Here is a 21124-nt window from a genome sequence, read left to right on the forward strand (position 1 = left end):
TTACATACTCTGGTTTAGGTTGTAGGGTCACCGGTTGTGGTCATAGTTAAAATAAGTATTCATTTAACATCACTTTTGCCACACAGAACTAAAATTTAGCACCACTTTTGCCACATACAACTAAATAACAACAGAAAACTACAGTGAATGTATGTATATTTTGTGCAGTCATGTTACAGTGGATATGATAAACAGAAGACTTAACTACTTCAGTGTGTAACAACATTTTTAATAGATTTTACATTTCAGTGCATCAGTTACAATCACAATAGATACACACGGCATACTTTGCAGTTTTATCTTTTTTACATAATGATATTAGCTTTTATCTTAATGACAGTTACGTTTTATTATTTTAATTTACCATCCGTGTACAAACTGCAATACATATGATAGCTTTATTACTATGGGAAAAAAATTCTAGTACCTACATCTTCAAATGCTATAAGAGGAACTGGTAAGCTTGTAGTGAAGGCCCTTGAAAATCACAATCATCATCATCATCCATTTGCTACACTCCAACCAGCACAATAAATGTACTCCATAGAAATGATGATTCAGAATGTTCATATCATTGTCTAAAACATGCCTGGCAAGAATTTGTGCTCCCAGAGCTCTGTGAACACAGCCAAATGTGCTCAGCTCTGCAGCTTTGCCCCATCACTGCACCATTATGAGAAGGTGTGTGGATGAGACAACTCTTTACCGAACTCTGCACACATACTTAGGGCAACATGTTTGAAACAAAGTGTGGCTACTTCTGAGAGCCAAATATTGCAGCTTATTTTCTAAGCAGGATTTGATCTCTGTGTTTATTTTCAACTTTTTATTTTTCTGCCAAAGCAATAACTTTCATTACCTAAATAAGTACATTAGACACTGCTAATACCTGAGCATACCTGCAAAAGCTTCACACACAGGTAGTTTTACATACAGTTGTGATCTTAAATTTATACACATTAAAATAACTTAAGTGGTTTGTCTGTGCTGTCGAGGTTATTGCTCGTGGGATAAAATTTTGTGAAAGAATTGTAAATTTCTTGTTTGGACAACTAGGTCATTGAGCTGAGAAGTTGGAATAATGAGGTATATCAGCAGCCAAAAGTGAGAACAGTTTGACAAATAAATCTAAATCCTTCTTCAGTCACAGTGTCTTCGAATCTTTGATAATTAATGATGAAATAGTTTCAGTTACTAAAATGTAGTCAGTCTGCTACTTAATTTTTAAAAACCATGCTGTCAGCAGGATATTAAATACTATTTTTTTAATATAGTTTTTCTAGAGTAGGTGTGTGAGTTACAGCACCAGAAAACATAGACGTCAATTGAATCTTGCATGTTACATCCTGCAGCATTTCATTTATCTAGGATATCTAAGCATACAGGCACATAATTAAGAGCAGAGTACTAAAGAAATTGATTTTTAATTGGTGGTATTTAAAAGTAAATAATTATTTAAATTGCAATCAAGACTACCCACCACACACACCATGATGTCGTCCCAAGTAGCAGACAGTCACACACAGGTCACTGCTTCATAAACAGTTCAGAGAAAATTCTACTGACTAAAGAAGTAATAATCACTACTTCTTATGTGCCTGACCAGTAACCAACATTTCTTCTTGTGTGTTAGTGGTTACCTAGCCCTGTAATCATTGTTTGTTTTTTCATTTAAGACTTTCCTTCATCATAACAAAAGCCTGTATATTCTCCTTTTGAATACTTGCCCAAACAATTTGATAGTGTTTATTTAGATATGCCCAAAGTAGTTGATGTTTTCTTCTGTAGCAGACATTTCAGTGGTTTCTGTCAATGTATCTAAAAGACTTCTGAATGAGAATTTTACTCTCAAATATCTGGATCATTTGCTTGATTTCTTGTTGTTGAATATAGATCATTATATTGTTGCCATTTCTATCTTTCTGTTAAAATATAATGCTTTCTCTTTTTCCAGAGGTGTGCAGTCTGAGACGAATTACCAGTACAGTCGGCTAACAAATGTCTGCAGCAGAAGCAGTCAATATCCAGTCAAGTGTGACATTGCTGCACCACGCATCATGAGTTCTGTGAATTATGTTACTGAATATGACCACATTGGTCGCAAGTGGCCTGTCAGAGCTGTTGTTGATCCAGGGTAGATTATGTGGAGATATATTTCTTCTTGTAGATAAGTAAGATTCTTAATATGATACATTCTGCATGATTATAGACTTTTCAGTAGGATCAAAGATAGGAAAATAGATCTTTTGTTATTAAAAGGCTGTATAACAAATGCACAAAAGAACACTGGAATTAGATTTTAACTTTGTTTAGAATCATGTTAACCAATTTATCTGTGTGTCGTTTTGGATACAAGGGCCATTATGAGGAGATGCTTAATGCAGTGTGTGATGACATATTTATTTTTATTGTTAGTGAGTTGAACTCGGTATATAAAAGAACAGTGTGGAACAGAAAGGAGAAACTGAAGCAAACCTAGCAAGGAAAATGAATCTTATTATTAAGAGCAGTTAACACATGTCCAAGTACCTCAATAACAAGTTGATAGCAGTTAGATATTTGTATAAAATTAAGGTCTCAGGAATTTGTGGAATGAAGACTGGAAATATTATATATGAAATATGTAATCCAATTCGAAAGGAATGTGTTTTAGTTAGGTGATGTATGTCAGTAATGAAACACTTGAGTGGTAAAGTCCTGTATCTTTGGAAAACTCAAAAGTAAGAACAGTAAACATGGTTACATAGGAAATGTAAAGTTATACATGCATAAAAAGTGAAGAAAAGAGTGATGTCAGTATATTCTGTCTGCAATAGTAAACAGTACAGGTAGTGTTGCTGCAGGAAGTCAAAAGACTAGAAAGATGTGCCTAAGAAATAAATGAAAACTGAGGGAATACATGAATTTTATACCAGCATGATTTTATACAAGTTGTCTTGATTCACAAGACATGAATAACGTGGAAAATATTACAAATCATTTTGAGGAGGAACTTGTACCATAAGTGCAGTTGTTGTTTCACACCAAAGGAACTCTGAAGAGAATTGTAGTTGATTATATTAAGTGGGAAGAAAAGTGAATGGCATAAAAATAAATTCAAAACCAACAAAGATAAAAAGGATGAGATGCCTAACTCGTTCAACAAATTTGATTTGTTAAAGATACTTGTATTCTCTTTTCACACAGACAAGCGGTGGCCGTGGCCCATGAAACAAAAACTGACTCGTTCTTACAACTCCATTAGTCACCAAGATAGAGGCATTTTAAAAATTAAACAATGGGGTGATTCCCCCCCTCATCTTATAGCAGATCTGAGAGACAGATTTTGTTTAAAAAAATCACGTAGTAAATATACATTGAATATATGAATTTTTTTGCTGTTATGGTTGTCTGAATGGCATGCCACCCAAAAGTTTACTGCAGTATCCTTGGAAACTTGCACATGGCTTAAACATCACATATCACTTGCCTTGGCAGTGCTATTCCAACATCTAGGTGTATAGAGTGTGATAAGATGGATGGGAGCATTGTCAATTTTGGGTTTCAGATGATAGTTTATCAAACATATGCAGTTAATGCAAGTTATAATTTATCACTTAATGTGTGTCCAGTCCAGAGTCATCAGTCCCTAGAGCTAATGAGTGAGTTGGCACTCATCAGTTACCAAGATATTTGAATTCTGCCACGTTGGGTAGATCTGTGTTGTAAGTGTGGATAATCACAGGCTCTAATTGATTCACTTACATGTTTTTTAAGCACAGGCCAAATTGAATTAGTCAGCCACACTACATTCAGAATTTCTTTTGGAGAGCAAATTGCTGCTCATGGTCAACATGACACCATCAACTTACAGGAGAGCCAATGGTAGTGGCTTTTGCAGGACTGATGTAACAGTGTTCATCACAAGACTGAAGTGAAGATTATCAGAGCCTTGATGGAGTCCTTGATTGTGCTAAAGAAGTCATTTCACTCTCCTGCTGTGGCCTGGACATCACTTCTAAGTTCTAAATACACCAGCTGGACCTACCTGACAAGGTACACTGTGGGATACCTCATGTCGAGCTTGGACATTGAGGTATGCTGAAATATGATGTGTGGTGCTTGATACTTTTGTAAAAAGAAGTGTTTGAAATCCTTCATTGTGTCATTCAGAAGCCAGGTTGGACAGGAACTTAGAAAACAATGGAAGAAGTTTCATACTTATTTTATTTTTATTTCTTAGTTGCATTCAGTTGCTAGTAAGCAGATACTGTAATATTTTTGGAAGTATGGTTTGTTATAATATTAGGGGATTGAAAAATAAGGTAAATGATCTGCTTGTACACATAGAAGAATTGTAGAGTTATGAACTTACCTGAACATTGTGTAATGAGATGGATAAATGAGGTAAATATAAATTTTTATGGGCTAGCATCGTTTTCATGTGGAGTCAGTATAAGAAAAGGAGGAGTTGCCTCATATGTTACAGTCAAACAAAAAAATATTGAGCCAAGTGGTTTTTGTCTTCATCAGAACATGGAAGCAAGTGCCTGCAATTGCCTTTTGAAGAAAAATTGACTTAAACAGTCTAAAAGTTTGACTGAAGAAATGACCTTTAAGCGTTATTTGATTGCTACAATTTTATTTCAGTAGCTATTTTTCCAAGATTCAAATACATATGTAAAAAGAAGGATAACATAAGCAGTTAAAAACCCTTGTGAACAGAAAAAGAAGTTGATATAATTGCCAAAACAAGTAAAGATTCATTACTGTAACCTTTTAAGAAATGTTGAAAAAATCCAGAAATATGTGCATCTGACCAGAATTAATAATACTTATAACAGTTGTAATTCTGTATGTGATCTAAAAGAACAAGAGACTGGGAAACTGGCCGCTGCCCAAAATATTTTCACCATTAACCTTCTGTCAGGTGTGGTGTTTTTCACAAGATTGGATGTGATGTATGAAATTGATCACATTTTCAGAGCAGCCATAATACACTATGTCACCCAGATAGAAGAAACATGTAGACAGAGTGAGGTGGCGCTCTCCAACGCCATGCATTCGAAGATTAGGTGTTATGCAGTTTCTTCACCCTCATCACAGATCCTACATTTAGATTCTTCTTCTGTTATACCCATTGTGTGTAGGTGTTTTTTGAAGTTACTATGGCCGGTCACCACTCCAGTCATGAGTTTGATCTCTTTCCTGTTCAATCCCAGGATTACAGAGCTTCTTTTAAAGCATGGCTTGGGCATCATTATCTTACCATGTTTTTATTTATGGACCTTGGTCCAATATTCTACGTGCTGTTTCCTAAGCCAGTTCCATAGTTCTAGTTTGATCATAGCCTTGGTGATTGTCAGTTCCGGTCCAATAAATGGAGTCGTTGCCCCTGGCCACTCTGTCAGCTTGCTCATTGGACCCACACTAGGTTTACCCTATTGCTTCCCCCTAGCTCCACCAGAGCCCTGTGGCATTCTTCAACAGTCTTCGATCTCATTGCAGGAGCCGCTAGGGATTTCAGGGCTGCCTGGCTGTCTGAATAGATGTAGATTCTATGGTCCTTGTAGCACCTATGCATATTCTCCTCCACACATGCCCTGATTGCAGTTATTTCAGCTTGGAATACCAAGGCCAGTTTTCCTAGAGAGACGATGCCCTCCAGTCTTGGCTGAACCCCGTACACCCCTGCCCCAATGCCTTGGTCTGATTTCGACCCATCGGTGAACCATACAGTGTCGAACTGTTTTTTCCCACTGCTCCCTGCTTCCAATTATTATATTGTAAGGCTTGTTGAAGCAGTTGGGAGTTATTATATAGTCGGCCGGCATTTCCCCAGCCATTCCTATATTTACCTCACTCACTATCTTAGTGTGTATATCTAAATGAGATTGAGTTTTTATCATGCCCAGATGCTGCCTCCATCTTGACCCAAAGGTGTAGTTGGAGGCATGTCCAGCATGACTTCCATCCCAGCAGTTGGTGTGCTGCTAATTCCACCTGTTGTGGCTAAGCGTGCCAGTCTCTGCACCTTAGCAAGCTCCTTAGCTGCAACCCGCCATTCTACCTTCCTTACATCACACTACTGCGCCATAGGAAATCCTAGGTCTAACCACCGTGGTCTATATCCAGTGCATACATCTGGGGCTTAGGCCGCAGTTTTTACCACAAGCCCTATTATCACTCACTAGAGTACTTTTTGCTTTGGTGCAGATACTCTTAATGAGAGGGGTCCATGTTAGCTTCTCATCTAAGGTTACCCCTAGATATTTCGCTTTCCCCTTCACAGGTAGAGTTTCATCGAAGAGCTTTAAATTCCAACTTGAGTGTTGGATATGCCTCTTCGTGAATGGCACCACAACAGTCTTGCACAATGTCCAATCCTCCTTGTGCCATATTTCTAACTTTGTCAGTAAATTTTCCAAGTATTACTGTGGCAAGGTCACCTGTGTATCCTTGGCTGAAGCATTGTCTGGAATTTAGTTCCTCAATGAGTTCATTCACCACTAGATTCCACAATAAAATGGACAGAACTACTACTTGTGGGCAACCTCTAGTGGTGTCAATTACCATCTTTTCATTCATCATGGTAGCCTCTACCTTCCTTCCACTAAGCATGGCTTTGGTCCACCTACATATAGTGGTCCCTAGGTGATGCACCTCTGCTGCCCTTACCATGGAATTGAAGGTCATCTTACTGAAGGCCCCTCAATATCTAGGAAGATGCAGAGGGCTATTTCTTGGAAGTGAAGTGCTTTCTCCACCTTCCCAACGAGTTGACGGAGAGCTGTCTCACATGATTTACCTGGTCAATATGCATGATGGTTTGAATGTAGAGGGGCCCTAATTAACTTTCTCTCCCTAATGTATACATTAATCAGTTTTTCCAATGTTTTGAGAATGGAGGAGGACAGACTGATTGGCCTTGGTATGATCAATTTTCCCTGGCTTTGGAATGAAGACAATCTTCACTGCTCTCCAAGCACTGGGAATGATTCCTACTGCTAAGCTAAGCCTGAATAACCTGCATAGGACTCTTATGAGATTCTCTCCTGCCTGTTGCAGGAGAGCTGGAAAGATCCCATTTGGGACCCATGACTTGAACAGTTGAAATGTTCCCACCGCCCATTGGATTTTATTGAAGTCCGAACACTCCTTGGCCGTTTCCCAGTCCTCTCTTCGAGTGCCTGAGAACCACTGGCTCTCCGGGATCACATTTTGGTCTGTGTTGTCTGGCAGAGCATATTGAGGAAAGTGAGTTTTGAGGAGCAGTTCCAGCGTCTAATGTGCTGTCTTTGTGTATTTCCCATCCTTCTTCCTCAACGTACCTCCTGGATTGGTTGGTACTCTAGTGAGGACTCTGTGAAGTCTGGCTTGAGCAGCCGTGCTCTCCACTTCCTCACAGAATGCCTTCCAGGATGCCTCCTTTGCTTGTCTGATTGCAAGATTGTAGTTGAGAAGGGCCTCTAAATACAGGGTTATTACAAATGATTGAAGCGATTTCACGGCTCTACAATAACTTTATTATTTGAATATTTTCAAAATGCTTTGCACACACATACAAAAACTCAAAAAGTTTTTTTAGGCATTCACAAATGTTCGATATGTGCCCCTTTAGTGATTCGGCAGACATCAAGCCGATAATAAAGTTCCTCCCACACTCGGCGCAGCATGTCCCCATCAATGAGTTCGAAAGCATCGTTGATGCGAGCTTGCAGTTCTGGCACATTTCTTGGTAGAGGAGGTTTAAACACTGAATCTTTCACATAACTCCACAGAAAGAAATAGCATGGGGTTAAGTCGGGAGAGCGTGGAGGCCATGACATGAATTGCTGAACATGATCTCCACCACGACCAATCCATCGGTTTTCCAATCTCCTGTTTAAGAAATGCCGAACATCATGATGGAAGTGTGGTGGAGCACCATCCTGTTGAAAGATGAAGTCGGCGCTGTCGGTCTCCAGTTGTGGCATGAGCCAATTTTCTGCGGGCTATGCGTAAAACTTGCCCGCACATGTTCAACCGTTTCTTCGCTCACTGCAGCCCGACCTGTTGATTTCCCCTTACAGAGGCATCCAGAAGCTTTAAACTGCGCATACCATCGCCGAATGGCGTTAGCAGTTGGTGGATCTTTGTTGAACTTCGTCCTGAAGTGTCGTTGCACTGTTATGACTGACTGATGAGAGTGCATTTCAAGCACGACATACGCTTTCTCGGCTCCTGTTGCCATTTTGTCTCACTGCGCTCTCGAGCGCTCTGACGGCAGAAACCTGAAGTTCGGCTTCAGCCGAACAAAACTTTGAGTTTTTCTACATATCTGTAGTGTGTCGTGACCATATGTCAATGAATGGAGCTACAGTGAATTTATGAAATCGCTTCAATCATTTGCAATAGCCCTGTATTTTGCCCATTGTCCTTTATGTCTTGCAAGGTTAAACAGTCTTTGTACCTGTTTTTTGCATTGCCAGGTTGTTATTCTACCGAGGCACACTCCAATTTGTGCACTTCTTCATGATTGTGCAGTTGTCCTGATTTGAGGTCACTATGGCAGAGGTAACAGTCTCTGCTACTTCCTCAAACTCTACTGGATTCCTTATTGAGGTTTTAATTTCCGATAAGCCTAAGTCTAGGTCCCTCCTATATGTCTCCCAGTCTGTTTTCCTGGGATTTCTATAGGTCTGATTCCCATTTCAGCCTTGAATTTAATGTACACATGATCTGATGAGGATGGCTCTAATGCCACATGCCATTGTTTGACATAGCTGCCCAACATTATGGAACCAAAGGTTATGTCAATTACTTCTTCCCTTCTGCTATTCCTGAATGTAGGTTCATTGCCACTATTCAGGACCTCCCAAGTTGTTAGGTAAAAGAAATTCAAGAAGGTTCTTACCTCTACTGTTTGTGTCCTTGGTGTAACTGGTGACCTTGCTGATGGCAAGCTTCTACCAGTCTCCTCACCTCCAAGCAAGGAGGTGAGCTGCCTTTGTAAGGAAGGTATGCTGAGACCAAAACAGTTTTCCTCGTGATACCTTCCTCACATTGCTGCAATCTAATGGTCACTAGGTCCCTGTAGCAGAAATTCATCATTGGCATGAAAGAAATTTCATTTCTTACATTGATGCATGTTCTTGAGTTTCTTAGATTTCTAGCATAAATCAGCACCTCCAGTATGACCGAGGCCCGATACGCCCCCTTTATATAAGTAGGGTTCTTGTATCAGGGCCACGTCCACTTCCTGCCTCTGCAGACAGCGGCTCAGAACAGCAGGGGCTCCTTTACTGTGGTGCAGATTAATCTGCAGCACCTCCAGTCTCCGTCTTGATTCCATCATTGCCTTTGAGGTCTTTGATAACCCTGATGGTGACCTGCGAGAACCCTAAAAGCAATTTCAGGCCTTGCTCTCACATCGCCTTCAGGGACTTCTCTCCGACTTCCACTACCAGGGTTCCTCCTTCGGGTACAACCTTCTGGTTGATCATTCTTCAGTCTTCTTTTGGGTTGTGGGCCACTATTTTCCCAAACAAAGTCAGGGGAGACATCCTTAAGGATCTTTGGTACCCATATTGATACCTTTGTGGTCTTAAGAAGCTCCGCTGCCATATTGACCAGCAGCTTCGCATCTTCCCATGGGGATATCATGGGCAGCTTGTCCTTAAGCCATTCCACTGTGTGCATCCCCTCACAGACAAAAATGAGGGCACCATGATCTAGATAGACCTTCCTGAAGTTGGGTCCTGGACCAGCGTCCCCCCCCCCCCCCCCCCCAACTTTTTTTTAAAAAGAGGGCCCTGTACAAGTTCCTCCTGCTGCGAGGTGATGGCTACCAGTGGATAGCCTTCCTGGATAACTACCATCTTAAAAACCGAGGCTACAGTACTGTAGGTCTGTTTCCCTATTTCTTGCCTCGGATTTTTCTGGGCTCGCCTATCCAGGGAGGAGGGAGTCTGATTCCTCACTTATCCTCTTACTGCCTGTCTTTGACATTTTGGGGGTGTACGTATTCCCTTCAACCTGAGACAGTTTTTTCTACGGGCTCTTAGTTTCAAGCCCCTTTAATTCCCTCCACTTGTCTTTAGGAAGCCATTCTTTCGTTTCTTTTCTCCTCTGTTCCCTGAGTAGTTTCCTCCTCTGGGCCACAGACAAGGCTCAAATCTTGATCTGGTCCAACTTCTCAGTTACAGTTCCCACTACTGGCTCAGGTCTAGAACCTGATTCAGTTGTGGGAATGCCTTCCATTGTTCCTGAGCCCAATGTTCGGATGTCTGAGGTCTCAGTTTGCCCCTCAGTTCGTTTTAATTTATTTTCTTTAGTTGTGTCCATACTGGTCCCCACATTTGCAGCTACATCTACATGGATACTCTGCAAATTACATTTAAGTGCCTGGCAGAGGGTTCATTGAACCACCTTCACAATTCTCTATTATTCCAATCTCATATAGCGCACGTGTTGACTGTGTGTCAGTAGATCGTTTTCTTTGAGGTAATACATAATGTTTGAACACAATACAGTAAAACTTCATTTATACGTTTTTCAATGGACTACCAAAAAAAATGTATATGTGAGAAAAACGTGCATGTGAAAAACGTATAAATGAAGTTTTACTGTACATGTTCTGTTACATCTATAATTGAGGATGCCTGTAGAAACATTATCTTCTGAGACACCTTAATGTTATTCTCATCCACTGTTAAAGCATATAGTGTTCAAATTTTTCTCCTTGATTCAACCATAGTTCGATCTGTTTCCTGCCAACATTTTTCACGTGTCCAGAGATGAATTCTCTGTGTCTGTTATGATCTTCCATTTGCACAAACGGTTCAAAAATATCCTGCCTGTTGTCTTGGGTAAACATATTTTGGTGTTTCAGTTGGTGTAGGTTGAGTCCACTTCCCCAACACTCTATCAGCCGCTGTATGCCAAACCCCTGTTTAAGAATTCATTCACTCTGTTTGCTGTTCAAGAGGATGGATTCCTACTCCTTTTAGGAGACTTCCTTTCATTACTTGAGCATTGTCATGTTCTAACACTGTCTGGTGAGAAACGTTTTGCGTTACATTCTGCTGCGGAGGTGGGTGGATATCTATCCAGGGGTTGCCCATCAGTTTGTAAGGAATTCTCTCCTACAATAAAAACTCATCTTGTTAAAATGAAATGCTTAAATACATGTGTTACAAAACCTTTACCCTTGTATTTCTCAGGTTTCCCTTTCACCTGTGTACTGCTGCACGGTAAATTGTCAGCTGTTCTGACTACATAATCATGATCAACAACAGAGTCATCACTACTATCTAAACATGAAAAATCAATAATTTTTGCACTCTTTTCTGTTGTTTCCATTTCATCTGTACAAAAACAAAGCTTCTTTAAGAGCAGTAGTAATGAACAAAACTAAGATTAGAGATTAGATTAGATTCAGGTTTCATTCCATAGACCCCTTAAAGAGAGATGATCTCGTAGGTGTGGAACATGTCAGAAAGTATAACACAAAAAACATAAAACATTTGAATATATTACTTACTACTCTGATCATTTGCCTGGAGATTGCCAAAATAGTTGCTGACTAGCATAGTTATAGAGGTTTCCTCAACACTAACCTTTTGTGTAAAATCAGTCATTTTATTCATTTGATTTTCACTTGATACTAATAAAAATTTTTTAGAGTGCAATTTGAATTTAACTGTGCCATCACACATGGGGATGGAATTTTGTGCGACCAACCATGTCGTGGTCGGCTCTTAGGAGGACACATCAGACCATTTCTCGTGGAGCCGACAGAAACAGGAATGATGCCTCCAGGTATGACGTAGTCTCATAGCCGTGCAGGTGCTTGAAGATGTCGTCCTGCATGAGTGCACGGTGTTGCTGTATCTCCCATATTTACTGGCTTGCTGATGTTGAGGAGCCCATTGCTCTCGATTCTATCGTCAATCTTGGCATCATCCAGCTTCGACCGGATATGAAACAAGCATCACATGTGGTCTCATGCCACTGTTGAAGTCACACATAGGCTTACAGCACACGGAAAGTGTATTGTCATACAGGTGCTCTGCACAGTGATGGGAGACATTGATGCTAAACATCGTGTCTGATGCTTGCAGTCGCGTAGAGGCTACTTGGTGTCCTGGTGAGCTACTGCCAATTGGAGATGTGGTGATTGCACTGTAGTGGGTGAGGTTTGCACTGGAAAGGGGATCACGGTGAGAGGCGGCGTGGAATCACAAGAGTCAGAAACAGGTACAAGTGACCCTCACTGCGTAACAGTTATATTTGCAGGACAGTCGTCATTTAACATCCAAACAGGCTTGACCATGTTTATTGAAGCAATCTGGTGGTTACTGTTCAATACTGTGTCCATTTTGTTGTTTGATCGTGAGTGCCATGAACGCATGTATCCTGTAGTCCTTCCTGTGAACCTGGAGTGAACCAGATATTTGTTTGCCTGTAATGGTATCCATTAAAATACCTGAATTAATGTGTTCTTTGGTTGATTTCACCTGTAAAACTTCACAGTTCCCAGGAAACAGTGCAATTCTTTGAAAATTGTAGGTCTAGGTAGATTATAGATGATATCAATCTGATCAGATGGTGGCTGGGTGCCATCAGTGTCTACTTTATGGTCTCTAAATGTCACAGAATCTCAGTGTAATTGAGATATATCATGGTTGACTTCCACACCATTAGCCTAAAAAGCTTGTTCGACTTGTTGAAAGTGTATCTGATCCTCGACTGAGGTGGAAAAGATTAAAATATCTAGATATGCATAGCAAAATGTCACCTCGCGGCAATGATCTGTCGTCATGTTTGGGCCTCATTCATCAGCCCATAAGGCATGAAGCAGGTTCTGGAACAAGCCGAAAGGGGTGATCAGTGTTGTTTTAGGAATGCCTCCCACAATCATGGGTATCTGTGAGTATCATTTACAACAGTCAGTGACACTAGAGGCCCATACCCCATTACCAAGTTGTGCAGAGTCATATATATGTCGAATAAGATAATTGTCAATGATGATTCTAGCATTACGGTGTCTGAAGTCACTCATGGTCGATAAGAACCTGTCGTTCTTGAATCGGGGATGACACTGCTGCCTGAAGGGCGGCTTGTTCCATTTTGGAGAAGTTCTTGGGCTAGCTTACTTGCATCGCAAACTTATGTAGTTGTAGCTGAGATGCCTTGTGGCCCACGCCAATCAAAATTGACACTATTTTACTGTGTTATTGGAGAGGGGCAGGGGGGGGGGGAGGAGGAGGAGGAGGAGGAAATACTACTGAGGCAGCAGGAGTGTGCAATGTGCTATCACTAACTTGTCACTGGGGTTGTATTGTTAGAGATATCTGTAGTAGAGAACGTTACGTTACCAGTGGAAGAGGATCAAAGCAGTAGAAGTGTGTGGCAGAGGTCTGAGCAGATCCCTTGAAGTGGGTTTTTTTTATTTTTATTTTTTTAATTAGATGATGTGTTTCTTATGTGGAGAATGTCAACCTCAGTGCTTTCCGTCACAAGACTGCCACATGAAACAGCTGGCTGCACTGGCAGACACACTTACTATGTGAGTGCAGGTATGGTAGTTATACGTGTGTTGCAGACAGGGTATGTGCATCTTTCTTTGATGGTGCATCAATGTTTGAGAAATCTGCTCATATAACTGCTTCGTCCATGTCAGCCACTTGGAAGGTCCGTGGAAAGTATACATCTGACATGAGCTGAATCTGCAGTTCAATAGCACTGTGGACCCTTAACTATGTCTTGTTAGCCACACATAAGAATAGTTTTAACGGCAAGGTAGGGCCTGTGATGTAGGATGTGGGTATCATGTTCAATTCTGCTCCCGTTAAATATAAGAGATTTCTTGAGATGTCGTGAACAAATATCAAACCTTTTCCATCTGTAGAGTTGATGGAATGGAACGTAGCTTGGTGCCCATCCATGTTGTCACGGATCATGTCACCAAATTCTACTTGCGCAAATCAATTGGAAACACACAGCGAAGCCTATAGCTCCACGCTGCGGCACCAAATGTTCTTTGAAACCTACAATGGGGTTAACTGTCAGACGTGTGTGACTAGCACTGGTTGTGCCATCTGAATTCACCTGCTGGAAGGCCCTTGGGCATTCGGCTGTAGACTGGTCTGAAGCCAGGTTTGTTCGGCTAATGGGTAAAGGGAGTCCCTGTGTTCCCACCTGTGCTGTGTTAATGAGATGGCAGTGCTTAATCAGTTGGAATGATTGATCGTCCAGGTGAAGTTTGATATCCAGTGGGGGACAAAAGTTTAATTGTAGTTCTTAAGGCAATTTCACTAGACACCAAGTGTGCAACACGATGTGGGGCATGTATTCTGGAGTCGTCATGATGCATAAACATTACCACAACTGATATTCAAGTATATCCTCTAGGTGCTCCTTGTAGATTTTGTTGGATGGCATTTGCCAGAGGATGAGAAAGATGGTCAAGAATAATAGCTTTAGCTGTGTCATATTTGTAGGACGATGGCAGTTACGACAATAAGTCACTAATTAGATCAGTGTTACCTTGAAGATGATTCACGAGGTATATAACCATATCAGCGTCGTCGTTGATGCCTTTGTATTGGAGGCAGCATAGAGAATTGATTCACGGGGATGTATTGGATAGTAACTAGTTGAACTGCTAGTCTCAACTGCTGTGTTCAAGACAGATTTGTGTCCAGCTTGTCAAAATCTCAATTGAGAAGGGTGGATACCAAACTGTATTGTCATCATGCAGCCTGAGGTCATTATGGTGTTGGTAATATGCTCTCCACACTTACCACACAATATGGAAGAAGCAAATGTTTTGACATTCAGTGCAGTAGCAACTACTGGTGCCAGGGAAAACAGAACGCGTGTTGTTCAAACAGCAGATAAACATGCGAAATGGTGTGAAACTGAAGTATGTGAAAAGTCAGGGTGGGTTTGTGAGTACTGGCCCATGAGTGAAGGCCGAGGTACAGCCACCAACTGAGGGAAGTGCTCTTCAGGTATTGTAAGGTGGACATCACTAATTTCTGTGGTCAGCAATGTTCTCTGCTGTTGGTGCTCACATGTGCTCAGATGAGGCATATCATAGTTATTCCACCTAAATGGGGCACTATAAGTTCTGTCTGCTTGTCTTGAAAGACCGTCATCTGGACAAGACCAGTCAATCACAAGAATTGTAGCAGGCATTGCTTGCTGATGTGCTTGTCAGTTAACTTGTCCAGTGATAGCATAAAACTTGTAGTCTGTCACATGGCCAGTCATACCATCTATTGTGGCGGTTCCCGTGCTAACTGAGCAGTTGAGACAAAGACCCAAATGTGAAACACTCAAAATGAGGTCACCACTGTAGATATATTCAGGCTCCTGGCAGGCAGCAGCCAGAAGGAATTCTCCAGCACTAGACAGTAAACACTAACTACAAAATAACCACTGGTTATCACTACTAAATGAACAATAGTCCAAAAACAACCAGTCTCAAAGAACTTCTGCACCTCCTCTCGACTGGTGCTGCTCACCAATAAGTTTGTCTTTTGGTACTAAATCTCAGCTGTGTTTGGGATGATCACTTGAAAACCAGGAAATACACCCTCCAGCATTAGTAGGAAACAATTTGCTCTTATTTACATTTTCCTCTCCTGTAGACAGAAATAAGCAGCTTAAAGTAATAGTTATTGCTGTAACATCACACATTATCATACATGTTTGTTTTTCCTACTCATCTACATTCACTTCCATTTCCCACATTTAGAGCCATTCATCACACCTATTACAAAATTTGTCTAAGACATCTTGTATCTTCCTACAGTCAGTCAACTTCGACACCTTATCGTGCACAACAGCATCATCAGCAGACAACCACAGATTGTTGTCCATCCTGTACACAAAATCAGTTATGTCTATAGAGAATAGCAGTGGTCCTATCACAGTTCCCTATGGCACTCCTGATACCCTTGTATCTGATGGACATTCACTATTGAGAACAACATACTTAAGAAGTCACTGAGCCACTCACATATCTGTCAACTTATTCTATACACCAGTGCCGTCATTAACAGCCTGCAATGGGGCAACGTGTTAAATGCTTGCCTGAAATCTAGAAACAGGGAATCTGTCTGCTACTCTTCATCCATAGTTTGCAGTACATCATGTGAGAAAAGGGCAAGCTGAGTTTTGCATGAGTGATACTTTCTAAAACCTTGCTGATTCATGAACATAAGCTTCTCAGTCTCAAGAAAATTCATAATAATCAAACTGAGAATATGTTCAGGGATTCTGTAGCAGACTGAAATTGGTCTGTAAAATTGTGGGTCAATGCATTTACCCTTATTATATACAGTAGTCACATGCACTTCTTTCCAGTCTCTATGGACTTTGTGCTGAGCAATAAATTCATGATAAATGCAAGCCAGGTAAGGAGCCACTGCCATAGAGCACTCCTTGTAAAATGGAATTGGGATTCCATCCGGACATGGTGACTTCCTTGCTGTCAGATCTTACAGGTCTTTCTCTATGTCAGGGATTACTATGTCGTCCATACGGGAGTCTGTCCGATGGTATGTTTGTACCACTCAGATGAGTGAATGATTTCTTGAATGTGAAATTTAAAACTTTATCTTTCGGTTTGCTATCTTCAACTATCTTACCAGACTGGTCAGCAAATTACACAGATTTTACATAAGACCATCAGAATTTTCTCGGGTTCTCTGCCAGATCTTTTGCTAAGGTATGGTGGCAGTAGTTGTTGTATGCTTTGCGCATAGATCTATCCACAGTCAGATGAATCTCTGCTAACCTTTGCTTGTTGTCATTTGCAAGTTCTCTAAGAGTGGAAACAGCCTCTGCTTCCTCAGCCTTTTCCAAATCTCGTTTTTAAACCGTGGTGGGTCGTTTCAGTCCTTACTCCACTTATTAGGCATAATCTTTCCAGACCACAATTTTCAGTCTTGTTGAACTTCGTCCATAATCCTTCTAAGTCCATCTTACTCGAACTAAATGATGTCAGTTCACTCTCCAAGAGAGATGCTAACAACTGCTTATCTTCTCTGTTTAGCAGAAACACTCTCCTAGTCTTCTTCATTGATTTATTAACTTTCATAATAACCGTAGCTGCTATAATGACATAATGGTTGCTAATTCCCATTTCTATAGTGACATTGTTGACAAGATCCAGCCTACTTGTAGCTGCAGCAGTATCTGGTGAAGACCGTGTTGCATTACATACTGCTGTGGAGGTTGGTGAAGAACTGCAACTTGATAAACCGTCAGCTGTTGTGACAACAAAATCAGGATCAACCACAGAGTTATCACTATAATCCACACATGAGGAATCAATAAATTTTGCCTTCTTTCCTACTGTCACCACTTCAGCTGTGTGAAAACAAAACTAAGGATTGGTATTATCTCGATACAATAATGCACATGAAAGTATGTCAATAAGCTTGTCTTTTGATACTAAATGTGTGCTGTTATTGGGTCGATCATTTGAAAACCAGTACTACAGCCTCTAGCATTGGTAGGAAATTATTCCCTGTTATTTACACTTCTCTCTCCTGTAGAAAGAAATTGGTGACTTCCAATAATAATTATTGCTGCAACAACACACATTATTATTTGTAGATTGGGATCACTTCCAAGCTTCATTAATCTACCTTGGATTTCAGCACTCTTTGTGTGTCAAACCCCTTTTGAGGGATTCCTTCACTCTATTTACTGTTCGATAGGATGGATTCCTGCTCTTTTTATGAGTCTACCTTTCATTGGTTGAACATTGCCAAGTTCTAACAGTGTCTGGTGAGAGCATGTTGCATTACTTTCTGCTGTGAAGGTGGATGGAGAACCATCTAAGGGTTGCTCATCAGTTTGTAAGGAGTTCTCTCCTGCAGTTAAAATGCATAATGTTAAAATGAAATGCTTAAATTTTACTTCCCTAAATACTTATGCTAGAAAACTTTTACCCTTGTCTTTCTTATGTTTTCCATTGAACTGTGTGCTGTTTGCTCCTTCTCATCACTGCTTTTTGAAAAACTGTCAGCTGTTGACATGACACAATTAGGATCTGCTATAGAGTCTTCACTATTAATCAATACTTTTTGCCCTCATTCCCATTGTCACCACTTTGGCTGTATAAAAACAAAGCTTCTCTATGAACTGTTTTTGTGAACAAAACTGAGGGTTGGTGGTATCTTGATACAGTAATGCACATAAAGTATATGGATAAATCCATGTTCCTGGCCATCGGGGGCCAGAAGAAATGCTCTAATATTTGTGAATTAACACACTTTAATTACAAAATAAGCAGTGGTAGTACAGAACAATAAATCTCACGTCCCTACTACTTGAACAAGAGTACAAAAACAAAGTCTCAAAGAACTTTTACACCTCTCTGGTTGAGCATCTCCTCTTGACCAGTGCTAAGAGCCACAGAAATGACCCCCTCCACCCCACCCGTCTCCCTCCCCCCAGTAGTAAAGAGCATGGGGGCTAGGAGATGGAAGGGTTCCAATTGATATTAGCACCCACAGGATGCAATTGGTAGTTACCTTGTGCGCTGGCGCGGTGGAGTATGAGAGTCTATTGCCCTCAATCCTGGTATTTATGTTGGTTTCATGAACATAGGAGCATTACATGAGGTGTAGCATCACCACTGGAGCCATGCATAAAATTAGAGAACACAGAGGGAGATGTGCGCGAAGGTGAATGGCCAGGTGCTGTGCGCAATGATGGAACATGTCAGTGCTTCCAGTGATCGAGAATTCGTGGGGTGTCCTGGTGAGCTGCTGCCAATTGGAGATGTTGTGGTAGTTCATACCATAGTGGGTGAGATTTGCATTGGGTTGGGGCTTGCACAGAGATGCAGCATGGGATCACATAAGTCTGAAAGAGCTTTACACAACACTGATAGTGTAAGAGGTGTATCTTCCAGACTGTTATCATTAATGTCCACACATGCTTGACCCTGCTTATTGAAATAGTCTGGTATTTATTATTCAATAAGATGTGTTGTTGGACTTAGCCAGGACACAGTGTGAATGCAAGTGAGACAGCTGCAGAGCTGGTCGGACCCTATCATCTCTCTGCATGATGAATTTAATGTTAGCAAGTTTGCTGTCCATGGATGTTCGATTAGTTCACTGTGGAGGGAGTACATATCTGTAGCTCTCACGTGGTGGTAGGGGGCCAATAATGCAAGATGGGTGTGCCTTAGGTGTCCATTTGGAACATCAGATTTTCATAATTTTGGCTGGTTATGATCCCCACCTGACTTTTTTGGCATGAGGTGTATGTGCGTGACCATGCCTGACAGTCTCTCATGACATCTGGCCAGAAAAAAATGTTTTGTATTCATGCATGTTGTTTGTTTAATATCATGGGAAAATTGTGCACAGATTACCTGTAGAGATGTCACAAATTATAGGACTGACAGTCATGGGCGGCTGTTGTAAAACTACAGTAAGATTTTTGGCAGTGTCATATGAAAAGTCCTGTACCTCACTTTCTTTCTACTGTAAGCAAGTGAACTCCTTAAAATTCAGTTGAGAAGTAATTTCCGTAACCTGGGATAAGCACTCTAACACCACACTGTCTGCTCGTTTAATGTGGCTGACGTCTGTGGTGTGCTGAATAATGACGGCCATGTGCTGAAAACGGCAGGGCGGCAGATCTGCTGCCTGGTTACAGATTGCGTCTGTGATGGGTTTGTGAGTGGTATATATATGGTGACTTACCTGCTTTTGATGTCATCCCAGAAATACATCACAGCCTCATAAACCGTGAACAGCTTTGGTCAAATGCAGACCACCTACCAACATAGGAAATGGGTAGTTTCTTATAAGAATTGTAAAGGTTGGTTGGAATCACCCAGATGTAAAACTGCACCGACCACACAGTCACTTACATCTATGGTGTTAGAGATGCATGCATCTGGGATGGGGTGCGCGAATGTAATTGTGTTTGCAAATGCAGTCTTGAGCACCTCGAAAGCTTCAATCATGTCATCTGTCCACTGAACCTGCCATGATCCATATGTTTGTTTGCTTGCTATGGCATCCATTAATGGAGCCAGTATTAATGCGTCCTTGGTAGGTGTTGCCTCTAAAATTTTATAGTTCACAGGAAACAACTTAATTCTTTGAATGTTATAGGGCTAGGTAGGTTATAGGTAGCATTAGTCCAATCAGATTAGGCTGGATGCCACCAGCTTCTACCATACAGCCCAAAACTGTCACTGAGTGTTGGTGTAACAGAGATTTTTCATTGCTTTTTCGATACCTTTAGCCTTTGAAGCTTGTTAGACTGGCTCGAAGTGTGACTGATGATCCTCAACCAAGGTGGAAAAGATTAAAATATCATCCAGATATGAATAGCAAAATGGTATTTAGTACAAGATCAAGTCGATGGACCCTTGCTATGTTTGGACCAGATTCTTGAGACCATAAGGCAAGAAACAGAACTCAGAACAAACCAAGCAGGCTAGTCAATGCCATTTTAGGAATGTATCCCAGAAACGTGTATCTGTAAGTATGCTTTACAGCAGTCAATAACATTACAGACTTGTATGCCATTAAAAAGTTGTACAAACTCCTGTTGGGTGGAACATGATAATTGGTCAATAATGATTCTAGCATTAAGGTGGCAGTAGTCACCACATAGTTGATTAAAACCAGTCTCTTTTCAGTATAAGATGAATAGAGGATGACAAATTCCTGTTCTAAAGTCATATTGTTCCATTTCGGAGAAGTTCTTGGATAATCTCCTTTGCATGGAGAAACTTATGTGATTGTAGCTGACGCGCCTTGCGACGCACAGTTGGATCATCAATTCGATATTGAAGCTATTTACCATCTTGTTGGGCGGAGGGGGGGGGGGGTGCTACTGAAGTAACAGGAGTGTAGTACTGTCACTTACTTGTTTCAGTAGGATTTTCTCATCTGAGGTATCCATAGTAACGAGCATTGAGTTATTCACAGAAGAGGATAAAAGCAATTGAAGTGTCCAGCAAGATGGAAGCTGTTCCCTTGAAGCAGTGTCGATTAAACATTTTGGCATTTCTTGTGGGGAGAGTGTCGACCTCAGTGCATTCTCTCATGAGGCGGGCATGTGAAACAGACAGCTGCACTGACAGAGATGCTTGCTGGGCAACTGTGGA

General features: G+C 41.0%; 1 protein-coding gene across 5 annotated transcripts in view; it reads left to right on the forward strand.

Moving 5' to 3' along the window:
- The window catches only part of LOC126183384 (uncharacterized), a 173482-nt gene that overhangs the window by 97973 nt on the left and 54385 nt on the right, over positions 1-21124 (forward strand). The window contains exon 6 of one of the 5 annotated variants that reach the window (XM_049925325.1): positions 1955-4873. In XM_049925325.1, the coding sequence (XP_049781282.1) occupies positions 1955-2138 (184 nt within the window). In that variant the 3' untranslated portion in view covers positions 2139-4873. Of the gene's footprint in view, positions 1-1954; positions 4877-21124 lie in introns of those variants that run through there. The other 4 variants (XM_049925326.1, XM_049925324.1, XM_049925329.1 and 1 more) reach the window with 4 other exon arrangements.

This window comes from Schistocerca cancellata, chromosome 4 (genome assembly GCF_023864275.1).
Source record: "Schistocerca cancellata isolate TAMUIC-IGC-003103 chromosome 4, iqSchCanc2.1, whole genome shotgun sequence".
NCBI classification, from domain to species: Eukaryota; Metazoa; Arthropoda; class Insecta; order Orthoptera; family Acrididae; genus Schistocerca; species Schistocerca cancellata.